The sequence below is a fragment of the Muntiacus reevesi genome, chromosome 3 (genome assembly GCF_963930625.1).
Source record: "Muntiacus reevesi chromosome 3, mMunRee1.1, whole genome shotgun sequence".
Classification (NCBI taxonomy): Eukaryota; Metazoa; Chordata; class Mammalia; order Artiodactyla; family Cervidae; genus Muntiacus; species Muntiacus reevesi.
The window spans coordinates 5193514-5214954 of NC_089251.1; the positions used below are offsets into that span (position 1 = coordinate 5193514).

At 58.1% G+C, this 21441-nt stretch overlaps 2 protein-coding genes across 3 annotated transcripts; one reads left to right on the forward strand and one right to left on the reverse strand.

Moving 5' to 3' along the window:
• Positions 1 to 889: 889 nt before the first annotated feature.
• On the reverse strand, positions 890 to 7124 carry LOC136163904 (uncharacterized). The gene is made up of 5 exons (XM_065928732.1): positions 6681 to 7124; positions 6181 to 6603; positions 4365 to 4617; positions 3538 to 3610; positions 890 to 1103 (listed from the first exon to the last, which is right to left on the reverse strand). Exons 1-5 carry the CDS (start codon positions 7122 to 7124, stop codon positions 1046 to 1048), a joined length of 1251 nt encoding a protein of 416 aa, XP_065784804.1. The 3' UTR covers positions 890 to 1045.
• On the forward strand, positions 5659 to 21306 carry FAM78A (family with sequence similarity 78 member A). Of its 2 annotated transcripts, XM_065928228.1 has the most exons (3): positions 5659 to 6245; positions 6870 to 7936; positions 18278 to 21306. In XM_065928228.1, the coding sequence occupies exons 2-3, from the start codon at positions 7614 to 7616 to the stop codon at positions 18804 to 18806; spliced, it is 852 nt and encodes a 283-aa protein (XP_065784300.1). In that variant the 5' UTR covers positions 5659 to 6245; positions 6870 to 7613; the 3' UTR covers positions 18807 to 21306. The 2 variants fall into 2 exon arrangements, with proteins under 2 accessions (XP_065784300.1, XP_065784301.1); XM_065928229.1 differs by lacking the exons at positions 5659 to 6245; positions 6870 to 7936 and adding an exon at positions 13029 to 13280.
• Positions 21307 to 21441: the final 135 nt, after the last annotated feature.

Here is a 21441-nt window from a genome sequence, read left to right on the forward strand (position 1 = left end):
GGCGCCGGGGGGCGGTGCCAGGTGACCGGGTGGGAGGCGGGGCACCTGTGCTTGACCCGGGCGCCGCTGCTCCCTCCTACGGGGACGGGGTGCGTTCGAGACACCTGCGAAGGCGTTTGTTGCTCCGAACTGCGGCTCGGATGGCGAAGCCGGGGATGCGGACTGGCCCTTGCGCGCCAGGCTGGGAGAAGCAAGCCCTCCCCCACCCTTCCTGCTGTCCATCCCACTGGCTCATCAACGATCCTCTCCAGCCCCAAATAACATCCAGCACGCACACATGCACAGACCTGCACACTCACACACGCCCCTACGGCCCACCCACTCACACCCCAAACGTTCTCCCCCCCTACACTCACCGTCACACACACATCTGCACAGACACACACTCTCACCCACAGACACACGGGCTCACATCCACCCCCATAGACACGCATGAACGCACACCATCATGCACACTCACACAGACATACACTCGCACAACCAGCAAACTGCCCTCTGCACTCACACTCTCACATATATTGTCATACAAGGCACACACCTCCATACACAATATACACACAATCTCATCTACACCCACACCACTTGTGGTCACTCACATGACTACACACCTCATACACGCACCCACTTGGACACACAACGTATACACAACTGTCACATATACCCTCACACATACAAACTCACACTGTCACACACACTCATTTACACACACAGTCACCCACATACTCTAACTGCCTCATACAACATCACACCCCTCACACCCCTGGAACATGCATCCTTCACCCTCCCCTCCCCAAGCTCACTACTGGACACGCACATCAAAGCAACTTACTCATACACGTCCTAATTTATAGCAGTCAATACTTACTCATGACTGTTTCGAGCATGAATTTGTACCATTTATTATTCATGTTAATACCTCTATCCATCATTCTTGGCATCTCCGGGGCCCACGGGGATGTGAGTGCTGAGGGGGGCAGGTCTGTTGTCCGTCCAGGCCCTGCCTGTGTTCCCCAGTGTCTTCTGAGCCCCCAGCCCAGGTGTCCGGTCAACACGGGGGAGGGAATGCACGGGCCTGAGATGGTGGAGAGGCCAGCTGATCAGACCTAGAAGAAATGTGTGCCTGAGTCTTTGGCTGGAAAGATTTGCGGCCACCCCAGGCACCTGATTTTATGCAGGGCCCCATGACACGGCTTTGCCCCTGCAGAGAGAGTGAGGTTATCACAGACCTGGGGGCCAGGAGGCCCGGCTTCTAGTCCCAGAGCCCTCTCTGCGTGACCTTGTGGGGCCCATGTCTCCCTCTGTAGGGGAGGCGAGCTCAGAGCCTGCTCTGAGACCCCGGCTGTGCCGACTTGGCCAGTCCCAGCCCACTCCCTGCAGAGGTAAGATGTCTCAGTCACGCCAGGTGGGCCCTGTAGCCTCCTCACCTCTTGACATGTCCCCCTCCAGCCACCTGCCCGGCCCACCAACCCTGCCCGCCCGTCTCCCAGATGGACATTTCAAGTCTCATCATTGGCTTCCTGTCTGATCCTGAACAGTTAAGGATAGAACCCTGTCTCCCAGGGCAACGGAATTCCAGCACTTAACATTTCCATCTGCAAAACAAGGACTTTCCCACCTGTGAAATGCCTTTCTGGCCTCATGATGTCTGCACTCTTGAGACTGAGAGCTCTTGGAGGACCAGCTGTGGCCCTGCAGATGGTGACTGCTGCCATGAAATTAAAAGACACTTGCTCCTTGGAAGGAAATCTATGACAAACCTAGACAGCGTATTCAAAAGTAGAGACATCACTTTGCCAACAAAGTAGTCAAAGCTATGGTTTTTCCAGTAGTCATGTACAGATGTGAGAGTTGGACCATCAAGAAGGCTGAGTGCTGAAGAACTGATGCTTTCAAACTGTGGTGCTGGAGAAGACTCTTGAGAGTCCCTTGGACAGCAAGGAGATCCAACCAGTCAATCCTAAAGAAGGTCAACCCTGAATATTCATTGGAAAGATTGATGCTGAAGCTGAAGCTCCAATAGTTTGGCTACCTGATGTGAAGAGCCGACTCATTGGAAAAGACCCTGATGCTGGGAAAGATCGAAGGCAAGAGAAGGGGACACCAGAGGATGAGAAGGTTGGATGGCATCACTGACTCAATGGACATGAGTTTGAGCAAGCTCTGGGAGATAGTGGAGGACAGGGGAGGCTGGTGTGCTGCAGTCCATGGGGTCACAAAGAGTCGGATGACTTGGCAGCTGGACAACAACAACTGCAGGGAATGCTGGTGAGAATGGCTGCTACATCAAATCCGCCAGCCTATAGGTCTCAGAGCTGGGTGGGCGGGTTCCATCCCCTCCTCCTTCTTTATCAGGCCTCAGTATCCTCATATGTGGAATGGGCTGGTGATGGGACCGGCTCATGGGGTTGTCATGGAGAGCCATGAAGCTGATGCATGCAGAGACCCTGGCTACAGTGATGTTCAGTGAGGAGAACCTGCATCCAGTTCTTTCTGCGGACCTGGGAGGGCTCTGGACTCATTGGCGCGTGGGTTAAAACCCAGCTCAGGGAGTTCCCTGGTGGTTCAGAGGCTAGGACTCCGAGGTCCCCATGCAGGGAGCCCGGGTTTGATCCCTGGTCAGGGAACTGGATTCCACATGCCGCAACTAAGGATCCTGAGTGCCGCAACTGTGACCTGGCGTCGTCAATGTGTGTGTGTGTGTGTGTGTGTGTGTGTGTGTGTGTGTGTGTGTGTGTGTGTGTATTTATATATATAAACCCAGCTGGGTGCGGTCAGGTTGTTTCTCCCTCTGGTTTGCCGTGTGATTTGGGGTTTTCACCTCTCTGGGCCAACGTGCTGAGAACTGAGGAACCATGCCTCCCCACCATCGGCACTTGGAGCTCCCAAGTTGCCACCTTGGGGAGTTCACCACCCCCGAGGGGGGATGGGGTTGTGCCTCCTGACCTCTGCTCTTTCCCCTTCACCGGTGACATCAACGCAGCGGAGTCTGGGAGACAGGTCTGAGGGGGGCATGTGAGCGTCCCCGTGGTGCTGGGCGCATCACGAGCAGATGACCCCTTCCTCTTTTCTGCAGACGCCAGCTTTTCAGTCTCGTGTGGAGGCCTCATGGGCCCTCACATATGCTGAGACAGCCGTGGGTCTGTGCGCAACACCCACAGACTCCAGAAAACGCTGAGCAGGAAGCAGGGCTGCACAGAGGCAGGAGCGCTGGAGGGCACGAGAGCTAGGGAAGCCGCCAGGCCTCGGAGGGCCCGTGGGGAGCCGGGGCAGGGGAAGCAGGTGTGGGCTGGCCCTTTCAGACCTGCCATAGCTCAAGGTGGGCCTAGGGGTGCCTGTCCTTAGCTCAAAGCCTGGGAAAAAGGCCCCCAGACACTGCCTGCACTCTCCCTCTGCAGAACTGGCCCTTGAACTAGCCGGAGACAAAATACTGCCTAGGAGGTGACGTGGAAGAGGAGGCATCTTTGGGGCTGAGGGTCTGGTGTTTTCTATTTTTCGCTCACCCCACGGGCACCCGAGTACTCTTCTGGTGGGACTTACCAGACACAGGGTTTTCTAGTGTCACTTCCACCCGGGCTCAGAGGGGGCTGGCCCCCAGGCAAGGGGGGCATGCCTAGAGGAGGAGATAAGTGGGCTTTGAACTTGGCCAGATCTAGGTGGGCATGTAGACTCTGGAAAACCTGACCTATGGGTCTCTCTGTCCAGCCCACCTCCTGGGGCCGAGGAGGTCAGAAGAGACAATATCTGCTCAGTGGTGTGGTGGTAAAGAACCCACCTGCTGATGCAGGAGACATAAGAGATGTGGGTTCAATCCGTGGATTGGGACAAGCCCCTGGAGAAGCAAACGGCAACCCACTCCAGTATTCTTGCCAAAAGAATTCCATGGACAGAGGAGCCTGGCAGGCTACAGTCCAGAGGGTCGCAAAGAGTTGGACACGACTGACGTGACTTAGCATGCATGCATATGGACATGTGGTTCACACGTTATCATCATTATCATCATCATGAACCCAGGTCAACCAAGCCCAGAACTGCAGGGTGTAATGTCACTTCTAAGAGCCATCAAGGACACTTGACTCTTGGAAATCATCTCCAGGAGGCACTTTAGGGTTCTGATTTCTGTTCTTTCACGTCAGATGAGCAAGAAGTGCAGGCTTCCCCTGTGGCTCAGCGGTAAAGAATCTGCCTGCAAAGCAGGAGACCCAGGTTCTTTCCCTGGGTTGGGAAGACCCCCTGGAGAAAGGGACTGGCTATTCACTCCAGTATTCTAGGCACTGGAGCTGATGGTGTGGGCAGATGAAATGGACACCCCCAAAGTTAATATATCTTATCTCTATATAAAATGAACAGCGTAATAATTCACCCACCAGCTGAAATGGGTGAAGGCTGAGGTGCATCCGAGAAGGGCAGGATGTTTGGTGGAGGCCACGGGTTCACGGCAGGGAGAAGACGCTGTGGGTTGCGGCCAGGAAAAGCTTCCTCCCGGAAGTGGAAGTTTACACGGGGTCCCTCAGAGCCCTGTGGGGTTCCTCCCTCCTGGCAGTAGGCAGATCCCGAGGGCCACCACACCGTGGTCTCAGTCAGCAGGACCAGGAATAAACCACTTACTAGCTGACCTGCCTGGAAAGGGAGGACCCCTCATTAGGCTCAGGGCCCGTGGCAGTCATCAGGGCAAGGGCAGGGGTGCAGGTGGGCACCACCTCGACTGGCCACTTCCTGCCTGTGGCCCGAGCTGGTTGCTGGTATGAGATGGATCATTTGGCTGGCTGATCACCCCTCAAAAAGGAGACCTCAGAGTGGTGGGAACTCTCCACTCCTCCAAATCCTGCCCTCACTGGCTGTCAAGATGCTCTGGCTGGACCCACCTGCCCTGTGCCTGGTGGTGGGCAGAGTCATGGGAGAAGGGCATGGCCACCAGGTTTTCTGATGTCACAAACCACCTGGCCTTTCCCCCTTTCCCTGGCGGCAGTTCCAAGGTGGGGGTTAGTGGGGGGTGGGTCCTGGTTCGAAGATGTTTAAGAGAGGTTAACAGCGATCCTCCCTGTCCAGGGTCAAACCCCTCTAGGACCTCTTCTGCACGTAGACGTCCTGGTCTCAGCCGGGACACCCACCTGGGTGGGACTGGCAGGCAGGTCTTGGAAATCTCCCAGCTTTGGATTCCCCCGGCTCTGTGAAATACACACGATAAGCCTCCCAAGGGGGCTCTGGCTGATGGTAAATGAAACGACTAGGCTTGTCTAGTGTTGATCACAGTTGGGGCCGAACAGGCCCTGACCACCTGTCGGGGAGCCCAGAGGCCCAGCACAGAGAGCAACACAGGGACCTTCATCCCTTCTCCTCCCGCCCCCAACCTCCCAGCCCTGGAGCCCTCCCCCAGTCCGGCACCGTCTCTAACCGTCCAGGCCGGGGCGACGGCCACCTCCCACCCCTCCGCCTGCCCTGATCGGGGAAAGCAAGAGGAGCAGCCCACCTGGGCCGGAGACAGAAGTCGAACTACACTACCCAGAATTCCCGGAGCTAGCCAAAAAGGAAATGTCGTTTCTGCAAGGAGAGGCTCGGCTCCCCCAGCAGCTGCAGATACAGCGAGGGAGCGAGAGGGGGGCGAGGGGTGGGGGGGAGAGGATCACCAGGGGGGAGGCGGGCTGTGTGCGGGGAGCGAGGGTGGAGAGCGGGGCGGGCGGCGAGGAGGAGGCGGCGCCCGCTCGCCCGCCCGCCGCCGCCGCCGCCTGCGGACCTGCACCCCCTGCGGGGCCGGCGAGCGGGCGGCGGTCCCTGCGTGCGCTGCGCTCCCGGCCGGCGGCTGCGGGCGGACGCGGGGCCAGGCCGGCGCAGGGGCTGAGTTTCTGCAAAGTTTGACCTGGTTGCCTTTCCGATGCTGCAGCAGAGCGAGGCAGCGCGGGGCGCGCCAGGCGGCTGCGGCGCGGCGGCGGGGCTGAGCGGCGACAGCACGCTCACGATGATCATAAAATAAAGCAGGCGAGCGGGGTGGGGGCAAGAGAGCCCCGAGCCTCACCCCTCCGCCCCCGGCCACCCCCGACCCCCGACCCCCGACCCCCACCCGCCGGGCAGCCCCGAGCTAGGAGGACTTGGGGGCCGGGGGAGCGTCCACGCCGGCCCCCAAACCCCTGCAGAGCTAAAGGACACTTCCCCGAGAAAGGGGGTGGGGGCGCCCCCAGGACGTACCCGTGGTGGGGTCGGGGGCTTCCGGAGGGCGGCAGCCCGGGCACGCGGAGCGGCCCGAGGGGCAGGTGAGTCTGCGGCGCCGCCCGGGTGGGGGCGTGCGCGCCAAAGTTCCCCGGCGGCGGCGAGCGCGCCGGACGCGCGGGGATCTGGGGGCCACTCGGGGCTGGCTAGAGGGGCATAAAAGCGGCGGCGCAGGGGCACTGCGCCCTTCGGGAGCCCGGGGAACCCTGGCTCGGGAAGGGGCGTGCGTCCGACCTGACCGGCCTGCAGGGTGGCCCTGCGCCCCTCGTGGGGGGGAGGGCCGGGAGGGAGTCTGACCGGGAAGGGGCGCCGGCGGCGAGGAGGTGGGGGCAGTGCCAGGACCCAAAAGTCCACGAGGCCCACTGCAGTGCCAGGTGCTGGCCTCCCCCTCCCCGACCCCGCCTCCGGGCCGCGAGGTGTCAGCGGAGATGTCACGGGCGGCGATTATTCGCTGGTGCGCGCGGTCCTGCGGCCGCCACTGACGGGGCGGGCGGGTGTGGGGGGGTGGCCGCCGCCTCCGGGGAGGCCGCCCAGAGGTGCGCGGTCAGCTCCGCAGCCCGCGGACCCCGCACACACGCGTCGCCGCCCCGCGCGTCCCCCGCAGCAAAGTTCGACTCAACTTTGAGGCGGGCCTTGACGCCCTGTCCCTTCCACCTCCTCCCCCCCAGGTCCTCGGCGGCCGCGGCGAAGCAGGCGGCGGCCCGAGCGCAGCCCCGGGGGCCCCCCGCACGGCGGCGGCGGCGGCGGGCGGCGACAGCGACCGAGGCGAGGGGACGCGGCGCGCCCGCGTGGGGGCGTCGGCCCGCGCCCGCGAGTGGGCGCCGACGGGGACCCCGCGGGCGGCCCGCGCCGGGCGCTCGCCCTCCTGGAAGCTCCAGAGGGCCCCCAGACCTCGGCCGACTGAACAGAAACTGCTTTCCCATTGATTCGACCGGGCCGGGCGAGCGGCCGGGTGCGTGTGCCCGAGCGCGTGCGGAAGGCAGAAGGGCAGGAAGTCGGTCTCTGGCCGCCAGGGTGGCGGCACCGCGCAGGGGACGCAGCCTTCCTTATTTATGTGTCTGCCGGCATTTGCCTTCTTCGCCCGAAGACTTCAGGGAGCGTCTCGCAGCTGCGTTCCCCGCGTGTGAGGCACGGGAAGGGCTGGATGTCTGAACAACATGCTTATCCATTAACCTCCAAACTTTCCGTTTTTTAACCCAAAGAATATCGGTGATTTTTGTTCACTGCTCGCAGAAGAGAGAACCCAGGGTCCTTGAAATGCAGCAAAATCCTTATTTATAAAGTGGCCCCGCAGTAGTGACATGCGAACCCCCCGGACTCAGTGAATCTTCTATCCTATGGATATCGGTCTTGGGATTTGAGATTGAAGATCTGTACTGTCTGCACTGGGTCCGGCGGCCTCCATCCTGTCAATGCTCAGCTTCCCCTGGGACTGCTGGTCTTCCCTGGAGATCAGAGCGGTCCTGTGTGCCATGGGCTGCATTCAGAGCATCGGAGGCAAAGCCAGAGTCTTCCGGGAAGGCATCACAGTGATCGATGTGAAGGCCTCCATCGACCCCATCCCCACCAGCATCGATGAGTCCTCCAGCGTGGTGCTCCGCTACCGGACACCCCACTTCCGTGCCTCGGCCCAGGTGGTCATGCCGCCCATCCCCAAGAAGGAGACCTGGACAGTCGGCTGGATTCAGGCGTGCAGCCACATGGAGTTCTACAACCAGTATGGGGAGCAGGGCATGTGAGTACTGCTTAAGAGCAAGCTTCGGGGAGGGAGCCGCTTGAGGGGGGAAGGGGGAGGTGGGGGACTAGAGAGGGGTCTCTCCAGGGCCAGAGGGAAGCATGAGGCAGACGTGGAAGTGCTCTCTGAGTCCTCCTCATCCAGGCGACCTAGAGGGCTTGCCTGTTGATTCCGATCGGGGTCACGGCTCTGGGACCTTCCCTTCCACTGTCCCTGGCCTCTTCCCCCAGGGTTCCCGTCTCCCTCCCCACAAGATGCCCAGGAAGCAGAGGGACACTCCACTGGGAGCCTCTTTGGCAAAGCAGGCGTGCTGTCCCGGGTCACTGGAGGGGCTGGGGCTTGGCCCAGCTCAGGCCTCTGCCAGCCCACGTGGTCATGGTGGGCACTCAGGGAAGGAGAAATGGGCCTCCACAGCCTCCAGCCTTAGCGTGCAGGGCTCTGTGTTGGGCCTGATCTTGTCCCCCGGCATTTTCGGAGGCACATCAAGACCTGGGGGGGGGGGGGTGCTCTTCTCTGTTCAGGACGGAGTTTCGTTGCAGAGGGTTTTAGAAACGCGGTTTGCATTGCAGTGCAGTGTTTCTCTCCGGGGCAGAAGGCCACTTTCTGTGAACCTCCATCGTCAGTGTACAGAGGGCTCCAGGGGGCCCCTAAGAGCTGAGAGGAGCCCACGGGCCTCTTCTCTCCAGCCCCGGCTGTAGAATGTCCCCAGGATAATGTAGTGCTCAGTGTGGCCCCCTGGGATCCTGGCAGATGCCCTGATCTTGGAGATGGTCACCCTGAGTGTGCAAAGAGCAGCGGTAGACAGAGAGGGAAGTGGCTTAACTTGAAGGGCTGCCTAAGACAGGGTGAGGACAAGAGCCATTTCTGAGCACGAGGAGGCTTCTGAGGGCACCAGACAGCCCCCCAGCTAGACCCCTGGGAGTGGCCATGGATGCTCACCCACAGCCTCTTGGGATCCACCCCTGCAACACACCTCCCCCGTCCTGTAGCAGACTTGAAACTGATTTAAGAACCCCCGGGGCCACCTGAAATTAGAGAGGGTGGGGAGGGGACACTAAATCTTGTGGCTTCTCCAGCTGTGACTCTGATGTTACAAGGGCAACAGGAGGATCATGGAAAAACTGAAAACTAGGTGTAACCATGGCCACCCCGAGAGGCACGTGGGCCATATCTGGACATATCGGCTCCCCCGTCTGCCTGACATCTATGCTGCAGGTCTGACTCTCCGAGTGGTTATTAAACCAGGCGGGGCTGTGGGGGTGGGAGCTGGCTTTCCATCCCAAGAAGGGAAACATGCCTCTTAGTTACTTGGTGTGGACCTTCCCTTAGAAGCCTTAAGCCCAAAGTATTCTCAGGCTTTGCAAGGCATTTGGGACAAATGGCAAGACACAAAGGTTTTTCTAGGCTCTTAGGCTAAGCTTGTTTTCTTCCCGAGAAAGAATAGGGAAGTCAGAGGGTCCTTCTGAACTTGGAAAGTTCCGTCCTCCTCCAGTGAGCGCCAGGAAGAGGAAAGTTGGGGAGAGTTGAAGGGACTGAGTTTTGCGGAGATGGACGTGCTGTGTGGGGGCGGAGGGGGCGGGCCTGGCCCAGAGCCTCGGTTTCCCCACCCCTGAGTCTTCAAGGCCTTGGGCTACCTGCGGTGGCTCCAAGTCTGTTTGGACACTGCGGCCGGAGGCAGGCCTGCATCGGGAGACCCGAGCTGACCTTTGTCTGTGCCAGTCCTTGGTTCCTGGTTAGAGGAACCGAGTGCACACCTAGACTGCAGTCAAGCCGACCTGGGCGCCAGTCCAGGCTCTGTCCCTTTCCAGGGTGTGACCTTAGCCACCCTGACCCTCGGTTTCCTCGTCTGCAAATCGGGGCCAGTCATAGGCCTTGCAGCATGGGCTTATTGAATTACGGGACATGACATTGGTCAAGCTGTCGGCCCTGCGCCAAGACCACAGTAAATACTGCAGGTGACTTGTCTTTAACGCTGTTGTTACTGTGATGATCCTTCTGTCAGATGGGGAGTGGGTGATGGGACCTGTAAAAAGAATCGTGGCTGAATTCAGACAGATGTAAATGACTCCTCGTGCTGAATTTTCTCCCTGGCCCAGGTCTTCCTCTTTCACACAGAGCCCGTTCCCTGACTTAAGAATTTAACAGTTAACACTGTAAGTCGCGCATGATTTGAGTTTTCAGATGGTTGAAGGCTGTTTTCTTTGCTCTGTATGTGTTTCCTTTTGTTCTCTCCCCTTCTTGGAACATGCCTCAACGTAGGGACCCCTGTGTCCCACGGACCTCCTTCTCCAGGGTCCACTGAGGTCCCGGTGGAGATGGGGCCAGCCCCAGAGAAAGAGCAGAGTTAGAGGCTCCCTGAAGGGGCAGGAGGGACTGGCCATTAATGAGTTCAGTCTCTGGGGTCAGGATGACCCCAGTGCTGGCTCTGGGGCCTCGGCAAGTTGCCTCTTGGAGGTTAGGTTTTGCCATCTGTGGATGGGGAGTTAGAGTGTCCGTGGCTTGCTGGGAGGATTCGAGGAGAGAACAGCTGTAGGTGACTGCCCTGAGGCTGAAATGCACAGTTGGAAACTGCTTGATTATTAATCAACAAAACTGTATTAAGAAACCGAATTACCAAGTAGCATGGTTCCTCTGGCCAGTGGGGAGGCCCTGGTCTCCAGAAAAAGCCTGGACAGCTGTGCCTGCTTGAGTGCCAATGGAAGCACTTTTTTTCCTTTTCTTTTTTTTTTGCTATGCAGCATGTGGGATCTTCGTTCCCTGACCAGGGATTGAACCCACATCCCTTGTAATGGAAGCTCAGAGTCTTAACCACTGGACTGCCAGGGAGGTCCCAGATGGGAGCATTTTGATGGGATGAAAAGACTCTTCCCATCTTCCCTATCCCAAACCTCCTGTGATTATGAGGCTTCTTCACTTTTCTAAGCCCCGTGATGGGAAGGAAAATCAGGGGTGGTGAGAGGTGGGTGACCCGCGGCCTCAGGCTGCCTGGAGCTGCCCCTTAACTTTGCTGGGCCGGGGGCTGTGCCGTGCTTTGCAGGATATTGAGCAGCGTCCCTGGCCTCTGCCCACTCAATATGCCACCCTCCCCCCGTCCTAACAGCCAAAAATGTCCCCAGACACTGTCCGATGTCCCCAGGAGGGGTGAAAAGTCACCCCGATTGAGAACTGCTGGGCTAGACCCAGGCAATTTGAAGCCTTAAAATGAAGCCCCTCTGGGCTTTAAAGGCCTTGGGGAGGGGTCGGCCAGGTGGCAAAGGTTTGGTTAGGGTTTCTGTTCTTGTATTAAAAATATTAATTCCAAATACTTAACCAAAACCCGTAATACCCCTAAACATTATCCCTGCTTGAAATTAATCTCTAATCCAGGAGGAGAACCCTTTTGAATGACATTGTGGGTTGGAAATGTTTGCAGTGGAACAATGCCACATGCCAAACCCCAGTAATGCCCCGGCTTAAAGACGAGAGCTAGAAAATGGTGAGTTTCTTGTGCCAGCTTGAGAGGATTCTGTATCGTTCGGGGTTCAGCCCACATTGCTTTAAAAGCTACCCCCCCAAAAAAAAACTGTCGGAGACGCCTGCCTCCACAGCCCCGTCCTCCGCAATCCTCAGCTGCCACCTGTCAGCTGGCACAATCTTCCAAGTGACAAGTCCCAGTTTCTCCCCTGTGTGTGGGACGCTTCACGTTATCCCTAATTTGCCCTCCTGCTGGAGCCCCCTGGGTATCTGGCCCATGGCCAAAGTCGAGGCTGGCTCTGGCTCCCGGTTTTGCCAAAGGGCAGGCTTGGGGTGAGGGGAGGAGAACAGCTCAAGAGATGGGGGTCTCTCTGGATTGACAATGCCACCTGCCCATGCCCTTGTCCAGCAGGGCGTGGCCTCCCCAGCTCCACCATCCACAGGTGTGGCAAGCTTGGGCCAGGTTCCCAACCTTTATGGGCCTCACTGTTCCCAACTGTGGAATGGGGTTGTTGAGGGACTAAATGAGCTGGTGCCTGACGAGGACTCAGCACAGTGCCTGCGTATACAAAACACTGGTTGCATAGTTGCTATCCCTACCATAACTAGCAATCATTCATCATCAATTACACAGTGCCCGGCAAGGAATCAGTACAAATTGCGGTGCTCTTCTTTTGGGTTGGATTTCCCATACCTGCCTAGAGCATGGGAATCTCTGGCAACGAGACCTCTCAGGGATTTTGCAGTTGGACCTGGGATGACATGAGCTGTCACAGGATGACGAGGCCAGTGGGAGAGGGCTGGGCTGGGGTGAAGGGGCCTCTGCCTGGCTCCCCGTTCTCTCTCTCTGGTCTCCCAAGGACTCCACGAGGTCCTCACTGATGCTGAGGCCGGGGCTGCTGCGACCCGAGGACACTTGCCCGAGGAGGCTTGCTCTGCTTCAGCAGGTGTGGGGTGGGGTCAGGAGTCATGGCCTGGTGACCACGTGGCCTCTTCCTGCAGCCCAGGCCTGCCCCGGGGGCCGGGCAGAACAATTGGGGACGGTACTTCCTCTCTGTGCCCGGAAGGCAGCCTCCCCCATCTGTGGGCCGTGGTGGAGGCCAGAGAGGGAAGTCCTTGTTTCCAGGCTTTGGGGTGGGAGGAAGTTGGGGGCGGGAGTACTGCCCGGCCCCAAAAGTACTGCCCCTGGACCTACCCCCGCCTGGCGATCATGCCCACCCTCACTTTCTGAGGGCGGAAAACAGAAGCTGGCGTCTCTCGGGCTGTGCAGGGAGGCACCGGCTGCCGCCATGATCGGGGAGTGGCAAATGAAACGGGGAGATGCTTTTTCTCCCCCCGCTGATAGGATCTGGGTTTAAAATGGAAAGGGTCAGTAATGCCTGGTGTGAGGGGTACAATGTGGGCAGCTTCTGGAAGATGAGCTTTCAGAATTCCAAGTACATGGGACCTTCAACTCTGGCACTGTGTTGGGTTGGCCAAAAAGTTCATTTGGGTTTTTTGTGTTGTGGAAATGCCTGAACGAACTTTTTGGCTAACCCAGTAGTTCTGGCGTCTGTCTTAACAGAAACTGAACCCCTGGCCTGGTGCCTGGCGGGTAGTAAGCACATAAAAAGTCTACTGAACAGATGAATCAATGAATACATGAATGGAAGGAGCGGGGCAGAAAGGACGTGTGTGAGGGCAGAAACTCTGGCCTCGACCATCATGGCAAAGAGCCACGAACACCCCCAGTGTCCTGTCTCCAGGGCAGAGGATGGTGAGGCTGCTACATAGGGCGAGGAGGGGCTCGAATCAAGATTCTGTATCATGCGATCATCACTAAAAACTCGACTGTGTACTGGGTGTGTGCTGGGAGAAAGCTTCAGAAGGATGTTTACCAGAGTGGGATGTGGTGAGTACCCTTGGCGAGGGAGGGGGCGGCCCGGAAGGCAGGACTCTCGTTTCTCACTTTAGGTACTTCTCTATGGCTTGCTTTTGTAAAGCAAAACAAAAACACAGCTTTTATAACTGAAAACTAAAACAGGTGCTGTTGGGCCCTTTCCGCCGCGTGGCGGGCCCTGGGACTGTGGCCCGGGCAAACAGGGAGGGGTGAGGTGGGAGGAAACAGCGGTCACAGGGGGGTCACACCTCTGGCCTCTGGGCACCTCTGGTTTCCTTCCCTCTCTACCCACAGGCCTTTGAGCAGAGCCAGCTTGGGGCTGGTGGCGGGGCCTGGGGCCGTAGGGTGACCCTCCAGCCTCTGTGGGCACCCTTTGGCACAGCCTCAACCCCTTCTCTGGCCTGCAGGGAAGGCCGTTTGTAACCCCTTCAGACTCACTTCCCATCCGTCATGCTGCTCGGAGCATCCGTGTGTGTGTGTGTGTGTGTGTGTGTGTGTGTGTGTGTGTGTGTGTGTGTGTGTGTGTGTGTGTGTGTGTACACGTGTGCAGGCACGCGCCTGGGGGTGTGTGTGTGTGTGTGTGTGTGTGTGTGTGTGTGTGTGTGTGTGTGTGTGTGTGTGTGTGTGTGTACACGTGTGCAGGCACGCGCCTGGGGCCCGACTTCGCCTACATCTGACTTTCAGGGCCGTGGGGAGGGGGGTCACGGCAGATTTAACGGGGTTGGAGGAAGGAAGCGTGCCATCCAATTTGTGTTCTTAAAGATCGCTTGTGCTTCAGGGAGGAGAGCTTGGCAGGTGGCAGGAGGAGACCTGGGAGAGGTGAAGGGTCGTGGCCAGGGATGAGGCGAGGGGGTGCGGGGGCAGTCTGGAGGTGAGAAGGGGGAGTCAGGGATGGATTCGGGCGTCCAGAGGGTGCAGGGCCCCTGACATTGCTGACGATCAGGTCCCCACAGCGGCGTGGCTAGCGCCCATGGCAGGGCCCTGCAGACGTGTTAAGTGGCTTTTGGATGGCACTGCAGAAGGAACGGGGGTTGAGGGGAACTCAGGAGTCTGGCTCAGATGTGCTGCCCGCGGGCCCCAGAAAGCATCTGCGGTCCGGCTTGAAGCCTGGACTTGCCTGCTGTCCTCTGCTTTCCCACACCTCCAGGATGAGGGTGGGAGAGAGACGGGAAGCGGGCCAGTTTCCTGGGCGTGGCCATAGTGAGGTCCTGTGCCCTGAAGGGCCCCCGGCCTGCTGCCAGGCCACTGTCACCACGTGGCAGTTCTTAACTTTTGAACAACTTTTTCACTTCGCGCTGGTCCCACACTTCCTGTGGCCACTGTCACCCTGAAGACCAGTGTAGGCTGGTGAGCAAAGGCAGGAGGATACGGGGGAGACCATGTCCCCTGCTCCCCTGTGGGAGGCCTGATAGGACCTGCCCTGGGGTCTGGACAGGAGGCACTGGGGCAGAGATGGGCGGTTGCTCGTGTTCACAAATCCCCCTCCTCCACCTAGATCTGGTGGTGGCTGGGCATCTGTGTGGACCCGAGAGCCTTGCCCAGACCTTTCGGTGACATCTGAAGCTGTGCTGTCCTCACCTTGCAAACCAGAAGGCTCAGGGTGTGCAGGGAGCGGAAGACTGAGTGTCTGCCTTGAAGCCCGAGGTCCCTGCAGAACAAACAGGAAGTCTTCGAGGCAGGAACTGTATGGAATTATTCCTTTCAGAGCCCAGATAATCTGGAAACATAAATGAGGTCAGGAGGCCTCAGGTCATATCGGGGCTGGCAAATCCATTAGTGTGAGAGCACGCCTCCCTCAGATGTTCTCCGGGAGTTTGCATGTTTTGCTGTTTATCGCATACCAGGTGGTATGTGTCGACAGGCTTAATCATCACAGAAACCTTGAGGAAGGTGGGTGTGATTACCACAGTGGACCGGCTTGGAGCTGACATCTGTGACTTGACCAAAGCTGGTAGCCAGGAAGATACTGGCCCCGGGCTGGCCCACATCACTCAGCTACTGTGCCCTCACCCACGCCCTCTCGTGCCACCTCGACTTGGAGACTGGACCGAGGGGACCAGAGCTAGCTCTGCTGGCCTGCGATGATGTGAAAACAGACGCCCTTGGCCCTGGTTCTGAGTAATACGCCACGTGAGACACGGCTGTCTGCTCGCTCACGGGGACAGTCACCCGTCTGTGACTGAGCCAGCGCCTGGGCATTTGGGGGGGCTGGTAGGGGAAAGGGAACCTGAAGCTTTGGGGTCAGGGGCTGAGACAGAGAGAGGGGGGCCATGTGGGTACCAAGCCTCACTCCCCCAAACAAGCCAGCTCTTAGGAAGCGAAAGGGGGCCTTTGGCGAGATGGCTTTTTGCCTTTAAAAAAAAAACAACAACAATTTTTAAGAGTGAAACATAGTGAGAAGGTAGAGTGGGTGCCTTCCAGGAGGCTGGATACAGGTGGGACACGGGCTTCTGGGAAATTCAGGACAGGACCCTGACCCCCTTCTCTGGTCCATGACGGCCATCCCCTTGGGACAGCTGAATCTCCAGGTTCACAACTCTTCCCTTGGAGTCTGATGAGCTCAGGGCCCCGGGCTGGAGACGGCCTATGAGACAGGTGTTACGCTAATTTGTGACCTTTTTAATGATATAAACAGAAAAATTAGCAAAATCACATTCCTGATTATCCCTCCAGTAGTGACCACATTTACTAACTGCTAACATTAAATGATGCATCTCAGGAATGCATTTTTAATTATGATTAAGTTATACATGGGCTTCCCTGGTGGGTCAGTGGTAAAGAATCTGCCTGCCAAAGCAGGAGATGCAGCTTTGATCCCTGTGGGAAGATCCCCTGGAAGAGGAAATTGGAACCCACTCCAGTATTCTTGCCTGGAAATTCCCATGGACGGAGGAGTCTGGCGGGCTGCAGTTCGTGGGGCCACAAAGAATCAGACATGACTGAGTGACTAAACAACAACAAGAAAGATATACATAAAATTTATCATCTTAACTGTTTTTAAGTTCAGTGCTATTAAAAACATCCACACTGTTGTGTGTCTATTTCTAGAAAATTTTTCATCTTCCCCAACCGAGATTGCACCCATGGGACCCTGACTGCCCGTGCCTTTCCCCCAGCCCCCGGCAACCACATCCTGCTTTCTGTCTCTATGCATTTGAGTCCTCGAGGGACCTCATATATGTGGAATCATACAGCGTTTGTCCTTTTGTGTCTGACTTATTTCACTTCACCTAATGTCTTCAAGGTTCCTCCATGTTGTAGCACGTGTCGGAATTTCCTTTTTAAGGGTGAATAATATTCCATTGTAATGGACCGGCCACTTTACATCATCCAGTGATGGACACTTGGCTTTGTTTCCACGTTTTGGCTATTGTGAACAGTGCTGCGGTGAATAAAAGTGCATTTTGTAATATATATTCTGGAGAGAACTGCTGGTGTACACAGGTGTGCAGAATTCTGGGGGCAAAGCGTCCTGAGTTTTGGTGTGGCAGGTGCCCAGGTCTCACTGCTCAGCTGAATCACCTGGGGAAAAAGACCCCCACCCTCAGCTTCCCTTACTCTATCAGCCTAGTGGGGTGGAGGTGACTGTTGATGAGTCTCTAAGGGCTGGGTTCCCCGGATGCTACTGTCCAGCCACATGTCCTCAGAGTGACTTGGGACAGGCCCGTCTCCTCTTCTGTCTGAGAGCTATTATTATAGCAATAGCCATGGCGACAGCAGACCTAGCAGACACCAGTCACTGGCCTTTGTCCTGCGCCCTGCCCTGGGCTGGCATGTTCCTGCCTGAATCCTTCCGTGACCCCAGGTGGGACAAGGAGATGAGTCTGGGGCCCAGGGGGTGCAGGGACTTTGCTCAGGGTGTCACACCAGTGAGAGGGTGCCTGAGACTTTGAGCAAGGACTTTAGGTTTCCTGAGTCCAAACTCCACAGGCAGCCTAGCTGCCTTCTTCCGCCCCAGGAAGACTGAGCCCCTGAAAGCAAGACGGGCTGACCAAGTGCCGCTGGTACTCAGCCGGGCCTATAGCTGCAAGAGCAGGTTCCCTGGCAGCTGCAGCAGGGCCAGGAGGCTTTGCTTGTATAGCTGGCCTGGAGGCAGGGACTGAGGATGGTGTTTTGCGATGGGCTGGTTAGGTTTTCTTGGTTCTGCTGCTCCAGAGACAGAGGCCTCCTGGGCGGGAGCAATTCAGGCTGTACTGTGCTTCCTTTTCTAGGCGGGCATGAGCAGAAAGAAAGGGGTACTACCCGTGATGCTGGCCGCGCTGGGCGGGGGGCCAGCGAGCCCAGACCCACACGCGGTGGAGGAGACGTGGAGGGGAGGGGACAGTCTGAGCGAGGGCTCCGGGCACTGGTTCCTGTGCCTCTGGCCCGGGTGCTAACGCCGAAGCTCAGAGAGCGCAGGCATTTGACCTAGGTCACGTGCTGGTCAATGGAGGGACTGGAATCACTCTTGATGTGCCGACCTCACGGCCACTGGGCCCTGAAGCTTCCTGTCAGCCCTTAACGCAAGAGAAAGACACTCCCTGCGCCCTGCGCTGCCAGGGAGTGCTGTGTGTCCGGGAGAGTCCCCCGACCCCCAGCCTCTCGCGGTCAGCCGCCTCTGCCCTCACTGAAATCCCAGGGCTGCATGTGGCTGTTCCACCAGCCACCGGGACCCGGGGTGGGAGGCACAGCACATGTCAGGGCTCCCCATTACTGTGCGCTGGCCCCAGGCCCCCCCCGGGACACATCCCCTCAAGGCCAGGGGCAGCCAGGGCTTCCCAAAGTCCAGCCCCATCTAGAGTGGTTTCCAAGGGGAGACCAATCTGAGATGATGCAAGAGAACAGGATGTGGCTTTTGCGGCGGGGTGCCAGGTCTAGGGGAGCCCCGATTCCCTCACCTGATGCTGGGTTGTCTGTTTCCTATCGGCCCTCCCCCCTTCCCCCGAGGTGAGCCCCCAGGACAAAGGGATGCAGACCAGCCTGCTGGCGGACTGGCTGGCTGGCGATGTAAACTGCCTTCGCATCCACAGGTCCAGCTGGGAGCTCCCGGACCTCCAGGAAGGCAAGATCGAGGCCATCAGCGACTCGGACGGGGTGAACTACCCATGGTATGGTAACACGACAGAGACCTGCACCATCGTGGGCCCCACCAAGAGAAACTCCAAGTTCATCATCAGCATGAACGATAACTTCTACCCCAGCGTCACGTGGGCCGTGCCCGTCAGCGAGAGCAACGCGGCCAAACTGACCAACATCTACCGGGACCAGAGCTTCATCACGTGGCTGGTGGCCACCAACACCTCGACCAACGACATGATCATCCTGCAGACCCTGCACTGGCGCATGCAGCTGAACATTGAGGTGAACCCCAACCGGCCCCTGGGCCAGCGCGCCCGGCTCCGGGAGCCCATCGCCCAGGACCAGCCCAAAATCCTGAGCAAGAACGAGCCCATCCCACCCAGCGCCCTGGTCAAGCCCAACGCCAACGACGCTCAGGTCCTCATGTGGCGGCCCAAGTTCGGGCAGCCGCTGGTGGTGATCCCGCCCAAGCATCGGTAGCGGCCGGGGGCGCCCGCGGGGCGACAGCCGGATGAGGACACCGCTCAAGCGACCCCCCACACGGACTCTGCTGTCATTCAGCGAAATACAACCTTTCTACCTTCTCTGGCGGGGCGGATCTCACTGTGCGAATGCCCCTGGGATGGCCCCACCCCACCCCGCCCCGCCCCCACCCTTCTGGAACCTGCTTTCCTCGGGGAGGGGGGAGACCCAGGTGGGACCGACCCCCTACGCGCACCCTCAGTGTCATCCTGGGTCTCCTTTCCTCTCCTCGCAAGATCATTCATTTGCAACAGACGCCCTGAAACAACTGCTTTTTCTGTTCTTTTTTTTTTTTTTTTAAAAAAAAACGCCTCTTCACGAGGTTCAGGGTCTGAGGAGGAGCTGGTGATGAGCCTGGTGGGTGCGGCGGGCCCCTCCAGGGGAAAGACCCCCCCCCTTGTCCTCCGTCTTGCGGCCTTATGTAGACTTGCTTTGCCAAACTTTTGCCTTAAGCTGATTTTAAAGGAAAAAAAAAAAAAACCCGGAACAAAGAAAGCAGGATCTCTTTTCTATTGGACTTTGTATCTTCTGCCAGAGGCAAGGGAGGAGGGGATGGGGAAAGAGAGAGACGTCCCCGAGCTCCTCCTCCTGGGTATTGCCCAGGTGGTGGGGGTACCAAGGTAGATCTAAAACCAGCTGCTCATTCTTTCGTTTTAGCTGAGCCGAAACCACAGACAGATTCTGCCCCTGAAGTCCCTTCTCTCAGCCCCAGGTAGAACCCCATCCCCGACCCCCTGCCTGCAGAGGGGGCTCTGAGCTCGGGCCCACGGTCCCGCGTCCCACCTCTCTCCATTGCAGCCAAAACTTGCCTTGGGTGGGGCTGGGAGGAGAAAGGGCGGGTCCTGTGAGTTGCAGGTAAGAACCCGGGGAATTTCCAGCATCTTGGTCCTTGGATGGGTCTGTTGGCACATCTCAGCTTTTCTCTTTCCATCCACACTGGTCCCCGACGCCTGGAGGGGGCCAGCCACCCTTCCCAGCTGTAGTTCAGAAGTAAGAGGGCCTGCACCTCCTTGCAGCATCTTCTCAGGGGACGCCCCTCCCAGATACTCTGGGGGGGCGATGCTGCAGACAGGCTCCAGAAGGCAGACCCCCGCTGCCTGTCCTCACAGAAGGGAACGAGGGCCCCCCTAACTGGGGGATGGTAGTAGGCCTGGGCCCTCTGGAGCCCCAGGATCTGGTCCTGAGTGACGCCAAGCTTTGTTTTTTTTCAGCAACGTCTGCTGCTTGCAGGAGCTGAGGGGACACCCACCTGAAGCCCCCTTCCTCCAAGCTTGCTAGACTCACAGCGACATCACCTGGGTCCCTCATTCTAACCAATCATAGTCAAGCACAGAAAACTGTCAGATGAGGGAAATAAGGCATTTCTGCTACAGATGAGCCACTTGGAGGAGCCCCGGTGACTGGGAGGGCGTGGGTCACTGAGTCCTCATTCTGCTCCTGTATCCGTGGGATACTGCATTTATTCAAGGGGTGCTTTACTGTCCAGCCATCTCCCGAGCCCATTCCTAATGGGAGGTGGGCAGCCCTCCTGGAACCACTGGATGGGGGAGAACTTGGTGTGGCCGGCGGCCCACCTGGTGCTCGGGGACCCGTCAGGCCCCGGGGTTGGGGGGATTGGGGGGAAATGGTCAGCTTCCCTTGGGTGTGTTTGGAGGGATGCCTGCCACCCAGAGAGGCCACAGTCTCCAGCGAGGGGGATATGGTAGGTCCCAGGCCCCTTGCTCTGGGGACAAGTTGTGGAGGGGCCGGGGTGGCGAAATCCAGCTGCCATGGACGAGACCTGGCCTCCAGGCGGCGAGGCCCTTCTCTGCACTCAGGTCTTTCTTGCACTAAAAAGGAGAGAGGGCTCTGGGTGAGGGGTCAGGAACCGGAGTGCTGCTTCTGGGCTGGGCCATCGCTGTGGTGTTCTGACGGGGGGAGGGGTGGTCCTGAGCTGTTCGGGGGCAGCGTCTCCTAAGCCCACTCCCCCTGAGAGGGAGCAGGGCCCTCTTGGAGGCCATCACTGCTCCGGCTGCCTCCACCCTACCTCCATGCCTACCGCATGCCTGGGCCCCCAGTCAGCTTGCTGCCTGGCTCACCCCCCATCCTCTACCCCTCGCCCCTTTCTCTCTACCCCTCCCGGCCTTTCTAAAGACAGGGCTGGGATGACCCTGGGGAGGCTGAAGGTCCGGCTAAGGATGCTCGACTTAGCCTGGGTCTGGTCCCTCAGCCTCTCGGGTCAGGAGTACAGACCCAGGCTTCTCACCTGGGCTCCCCCCATCCCTCTGGTGTCCCCACTCCGCGGCGTGGACACACTCCTTCAGCAATAAGGACCGTCCGCGGTCGTGGAGAGTACTGTGAAAGCAAACCAGTGCACTTACCAGGAGGCACAAGACTCTTGAAAAAAAAAAATGTACCGTGAACCTTTTTAAAACAACAGCAACAAATACAAAGAGAAATAAAATGTAATTTTAAAGTAGGCCTGGCTAGGATCTGGATGTTTCTGAAGTGGTGGCTTCATTGGCAAGGGTGGTGGTGATGTCTCTGTATTTCCAACCTAGGGGGTGAATGTATTTGGGGGTGGTTATATGGCTGGAGCCTGGGGGTTCTGGTG